A 6,099-nucleotide genomic window follows, 5' to 3' on the forward strand; every position below is an offset into this window, starting at 1 on the left:
CTACCATAGTAAGGTCTTAATGCAAATAAAACCACATCTAAGTTAGCTCTACTCTGCATGAAGGTTAAATCAGAGAAGTCTTAAGAGGCCACTTCCAACCTGTATTAGTCTGTCATTTGTCATCATACAACTCTTTACTGAGAATTCTACTGAATTTTGAACGTCTGGATTTGACTCTAGTCAAAAGCCACTCAACACAGACACTTTAAAAACATTTTCCTTGCCTTAGTTGAAAGCAAATCTTAATCGGTGGAACACTTCAATGACATTAAGCACGTTGCATGGCGTTTTACTGCAGCAGTCAAATACTATAGTGAGCAGCTGGCTTATTTTAAAGCACCACATGTGACGCACGAGGAACCTGCTGCACTTTCTAGCGCAATACCAGGCCTGGAAACACAAGCCTGGCCCTGTCCTCCATTCTGAATTCAGGCAAGTAACAAACTACAGTGGGTTCACTAGTAACAGAGAAAGTAACCATAAATTATTAGCTTATTCAGAAACGTATGTGCTTCTGGACAAAGAGACCCCAACTCTCCATGCATTGTTTTCATCTAGTGCACAAAGCCAAGCCCTTTTAGAAATATGTAAAGTAATACGGAAGACTAAAGGTAAATGAAATACCAAGCCATTTATATAAAAAATATAAATACTTTATTTTCAACTAAAAAGGTGCAAACATGTAACTTTTGGTCACACTTCTCAACAAATAAACTGTTCAGAAAGAGCCATAGTCAAAGAAAGAAACAAATGCTCCAGTGGAAAGACTGATGAGCTACAGAAGAGCCACTTCTCTTAAAGCCACTTGTCCAAAAAGTAAACATATTTTGCCAGATGAATGCTTTGTAAGGATACAGGCACCTCTAACATCTCCATCTTGATCTCAACTCACCATTTGGCCCTATCTGAGCAATTTCCACTAGAGTACCTATTTCATGCTTTGAATGCATTGTCAGACAAGCTTTAAATCCTACCTATCTTGTTCCAAAAAAAGGCTATCATTGAAATTTCAAAGCATTAAACAAAGGCACAAAACTTTAAATTAATTTAGATAACTGTACAAATATATATACACACAGTATTTACAATATTAATAAAAAGTAGCTTGTTACAGGTAAATTAACTGCCACAAGCTGTCCAGTCTAATAGACATAATTCTGATTCTTGTTAACCAAGGTACATGAATCAGAGTGTCGGAGCTGAAACATTACTGTCCTGACTAACAGAACACCTCCTACATAGCACTTTGCTGGGTGAGGGTTTGTGTTCCAGCTGTTGCTGTCACTAAACCAGCGCTAGCAAACGTGCTAACGGTCTCCTTCTCAATTGCACTACTAGATGAAGCACGCTGTACCACATTAAGGTAACAATTGCTTGAATCTGCTTTTCCTGCCTATTTACCTTAACCCCTTCACACCACCTCACAAAAAACATGTTCTGAAGCTGTATCTTGCTGTGGTCCCACTGTCCGTTTTACCTTCTTCTTCAAACCACCATTTGGGGTCAGTAGAAAAATCGTCTTAAGTCACATGGAGCAGTTTGTTGAAATTAAAAAAAAAACCCAAAACCAAAAAAACCTCGATTTAAATACCTTGTGCTATTGAATCATGTTTACAAAATGAGATGCAAATCAGTTCAAGTTGAGAATCTAGTTAGTGCCTCCTTCTGGCTTTATGCCATATCTCCATACATCTTTCTGTAGTACAGAGACTCAAAGATGTCATTGTCTCCAGGGCAGTTGTAGTGGCACGCGCAGGTCTTGATGAACATCATTTTCCTTTTCATGATCTCCCCATCAGGGCACTTGAACTCCACGGGGAGGGTGGCTGTTCTGTGGGGTGTGCAGCAGCGCCCATCAGTGCAGACACCACAGAACTTAGCTCTATAGGTCTTCACACTGGTGCAGCCAGACAGCTCAAACTTGACGGGCTTGGAGATTTTGGGGGTGCGAATGCATTTTTTTCCTTTCTGTTAGGATATAAGTGAATACAAAATGTTTAGAAGATAGCTTGCAAGCTTAGTGCTGTGGGAAAGCCTAAGGGCAAGCAGACACGCTAATCCTCATTATATCCTCATTAGACAAGAGTGTCTTACATGGTGCCACAATGCACCATGAGAGAAAATTAATGACGTTTAGTTGTAAACTATTCACCACTGGGGCAAAAGTCAAATACCACCTGAAACAGACTACCAGTCAGAACCGGACGCTTCTTGTTAAGACACTGGGGTTTTGCTAGGGGATTGAAGCAGTCTAGTAGATCATACATAAAGATGAGTATCTACCTTGATGTTCTCCTCCAGGTCTGCTTCACAAGGTCTGACCATGCAGAGTCTACTCTGTTTCTCCAGCCTGCAGAAGGCATTGTCATTGGTGACCCTGGTTGAGATGCCCATGCCACAGGTCTTGGAGCAAGCACTCCATTCTGTGGTCTGCACCAGGCAATTAGCACGCATCATCGTTGGGTCTGGACCATAAGTTTCTTCCAGTCTGTAAGCTGCAGGAGACAAACCACCAAGATGAGACCAGTGCCTGACCTCATGCTAAAGGCTCTCTTCTCTTTCCCAAGAAATTCAGGCAGCCACACTTAGTCTGTGGGACAACTCTACTTACTGCAGCACTCCAGCTGCCAGGGTGCTCTGTCCCGCTGCCTTCAGCATCCATGCACAGTGTCCCTTACCCCCAGACTGCTGTCCACAGAAGTACCCCCACTCACCAGCGAGAGCGGGCCCCACAGCGGTCTGCTCTTTAGCCTCATCACAGACCCACTCCTCGCAGCACTTTCCAGGGAGCTTCACCCGGCGTGGGTAGGGGCAGTCGGGGCTAGGCAGGCGGACGTCCATGCTGCAGAGAGGCACGCAGCCCACCGCCCCGTCCAGGCAGGTGCACTGGTACTTGCAGCTGCTCTGGAAGGACTCGCCGCTCCGGTACACCATGCCGCCGAAGACGCACGGGGCGCCGTCCCGAGCTGCGAGGGGCAGGAGGCGGCGGGTGAGGCGGGGCGGGGGGCGGCCGGCAGGCGCGGCGAGGACGGGTCGCGGCCCCGGCTTCCCCCTTCCCCGTCCCCCTGCCCGGCGGGACCCTGTCCCCGTCCCCGCGGTTGGCGGCAGCCCCGGCCCCCACTCACCGGTGCAGACGCCGATCCTGCGGTTGGCGGGGGAGCCGAAGTCGCAGAAGAGCCCCTTGTGGTGGTCGCAGGGGTCGCGCTCGGTGCAGAGCTCGCCCAGCTGCTTGGCGCAGACGCGGCAGCAGCCGCAGCCGTCGAGCACCAGGGAGACGCCGGCGGGGCAGGTGGGGCCGGGCCCCGCGCCGCACTGGCACTGCCCGCTGCACTCCTGGCCCCGCGCCTCCTGCGAGCGGCGGGGAGAGAGGGGGCGTTAGGGCCGCCGGGGCCGGGGCCGCGCCGGCCGGGGCAGGGTGGAGGCGCCGCGGGCGGCGGCACTTACCGGGCTGAGGAGGGCGAGGAGAAGGGCTACGGCGAGGCTGGCTGGGGCCATTCCGCGGCGGTCGACGGCTTGTGGGCGACGCGGCGTCGGACGGGCAGGGGCGCCGGGCTGCACGGCGGAGGGGCGGTGAGGTGAACCGAGGTGAGGAGGAGAGAAGAGGAGAGGAGAGTTTCTCGCCGGGCGGTTCTCCTCAGCGGCGCGGCCGGGCCTGTGGCGGTGAGCGCTGGGCCGTCGGGTGGCTGCGGGGTGCTGCGCTGCGCTGCTCCGCTCTCCTCCGCTCCTTCCGAGTGCGGCTGGAGAGTGGCTGTCTGACTGCCGAGAGCCGGGGCGGCCGCCCCTTTATACGCGGCGGCGGCGCGGCCTCGCCAATGGGCTGAATGGGGCCGCGGACAAACAGCGACATTCCGCGCATTCCTGCGCGCCGCGCCGCGCCGCCCGCCCCGCCCCGCGCCGCCACCGCCGCCCCGGAGCGGCCCTGACCCCTGACTCCCGCATTCCTCCGTCTGCGCCCCCCCCCAACGCGCAGTGCCCCCCCCCCCCCCCCATTTTTTTATTTTTCATCCTGATGTTTTTTAAACGTGAGTCACCTCCGCTGCAGCAGCGCTCGGCCGTCGGCTCCCCCCGGCCGCGCGCTGCTGGGAGGGGGCGGCGGGTCCGGCGGCGAGGGGCGCGGGGCGCGGCGGCCGGGGGCGGCCGGGGGGCTCCATTATTTCCTTTCCTCAGCTGTCCACGCTCGCCCCTCGTCGCTTGCCCGGGCAGAGGGGACGGGAGGCAGGTGGTTTCGGAGCTGGCCGAGGCCCCGGGGGCGGCCGGTGGGGCCCTCGCCTCGGGGTGCCCGGCGGCGAACGGTCCCGGCCCTTTGGTGCTACCAAAAAAAGGTATAATTACACTACCGGGTATAAATTGACTCTGTGTACCACTGAATCATACTGAATATTTGTAATGTGTTCCTTCCTTAATAGATGCTCTCTATGAATAGAGAGAGTCCTATTTACTCTGAAATATTTGGCACAGCGGATGGAGTCAGAAGCATGGAAGAAGTGGCTATTATTTTCCCACTGCCTGTGTGCAGCTGTCATTTCTGAGCAACACGTTCCTTGCACATCTCTGCTTCCCAACCTTGCTGATGGTCTACCCCAGGATTACAACAAGAGACTGGCATGCCACCACACTCGGCCAAAACCTGAATGTTGTGGTTTGTATTTGACCAAACCCAAGACCTAAGCATTGTGGCTTGTGTTAAATCATTGCAGATAACTGTTATGGTTTTCTCTCTCTTTTTAATTATTTTTTTTTTTCTTTTTTCTTTTTTTTTTTTTTTTTAAACCAGGAGGATGGTTCTTCCCTGACCTCCCCATGTATAATCACTTGAATATTCAGTGATGTCATGTTGTTTGACCTCCACTTTAATGCAAGGAATGCCAGCATTTTGGCTTTTGACCTATAGAAGTATGTTGGTGTTTAGTGAGGAAGACTGGCTTAACGCATCTTATTAGGCAAACTGAAATCTGATGGTTATCTTAAAAGATACGGTCTTTTGCATGTAGGCTTTCTCCTGCTGCCATACCCCTCCTTCTTTCTATCCCTCCATATGCAGGCGTTCTTCCGCGCTGTGATGCAGCAATATGTATGCACAGGACTCTTGAGGGGAAAAAGAAACGTTTTCATGTAAAGCGCTAATAGGATATATTGTACTGTAAAACTGTTATTTATATTCTGCCAGCACTCTACTTCAACTGGTAAAGTCGTTTGGATGTCATTTCTTCTACTTGAAATTCTCTATTAAAAGAAATGAGATTGGCTCTGAAAGATAAAGAAAAAAAATATCAGGGGAACAGTTAACATTAAATAATATATGGTAAATAATATATGTTCCCAGACCTAAGAGGCTTCCTGAAATCTGTATTTACTTGAAGGACTCGAATGGCCTCAGAACTGGGTAAATAATGTGTACCAAACTATGTATGACATGCATACCAAAATGCAAATGTAACCAGGTAAACAGAATGCCTTTTTAAAATGCCTAAATATGGTAGGAGAACATCAGAGAGAGAGAGAGAGAGAGAGAGAGAGAGAAAGAGGCTCTTGACATGTTTTATAACTTTCCATGTAAGAGTTTTTTTCAAAGAAACAATTTTATTAAACAAAACCTAAGAATCTCACTGACAGAAAAAGTATGTTTAAAAGTAACAAACCATCAGAAAGCCCGGAAATCCAAAATTAAAGGATAAATCTGTCCTAAGTCCTCACACTGCGGGCCAAGTACATCAAGCTGCATCCATTTGCTGCCCTGAGAAAAAAAACAAAAAAGGACTTAAATAGGCATTTGGTCTAGAGAACTAATTCTGGTCTTGTACCATTGTGAATCGGGCATTAGCCCACTGAATTAAAAGTTGTACCAGCCCATGAAGGTGGGTAAGAATCAAGGTCCATCAGGTTTGCTTTTGTGTCACTTCGGTTTCTGTGCTGTTAGATGTGACTCATGGGGTACCTTGTTTGTGCATGTGTATGTATGCACAGGGGCAGAGGGAACCTGGAAGCAAAGGTAGAGTGCAATCAGTCTTCAGCTTATGCTTTCTGATGACAGGGTGTCATGGGTTGGAGAAAAACATCTTGGCATTGATGCATAAAATGGTTAAAATGCACTAATTTTGA

General features: G+C 49.7%; 1 protein-coding gene and 1 long non-coding RNA gene across 2 annotated transcripts; one reads left to right on the plus strand and one right to left on the minus strand.

Annotated features, from left to right (window-relative positions):
• Window positions 1-631: 631 nt before the first annotated feature.
• CCN2 (cellular communication network factor 2) lies at window positions 632-3,774 on the minus strand. The gene is made up of 5 exons (XM_037392802.1): window positions 3,445-3,774; window positions 3,126-3,348; window positions 2,715-2,966; window positions 2,284-2,495; window positions 632-1,968 (listed from the first exon to the last, which is right to left on the minus strand). Exons 1-5 carry the CDS (start codon window positions 3,493-3,495, stop codon window positions 1,672-1,674), a joined length of 1,035 nt encoding a protein of 344 aa, XP_037248699.1. The 5' UTR covers window positions 3,496-3,774; the 3' UTR covers window positions 632-1,671.
• Window positions 3,775-4,177: 403 nt separating this feature from the next.
• LOC119150580 lies at window positions 4,178-5,870 on the plus strand. Its single transcript, XR_005105132.1, has 2 exons — window positions 4,178-4,322; window positions 4,407-5,870. It is a non-coding gene; the product is annotated as an uncharacterized LOC119150580 (long non-coding RNA).
• Window positions 5,871-6,099: the final 229 nt, after the last annotated feature.

This window comes from Falco rusticolus, chromosome 6, assembly GCF_015220075.1.
Source record: "Falco rusticolus isolate bFalRus1 chromosome 6, bFalRus1.pri, whole genome shotgun sequence".
NCBI lineage: Eukaryota > Metazoa > Chordata > Aves > Falconiformes > Falconidae > Falco > Falco rusticolus.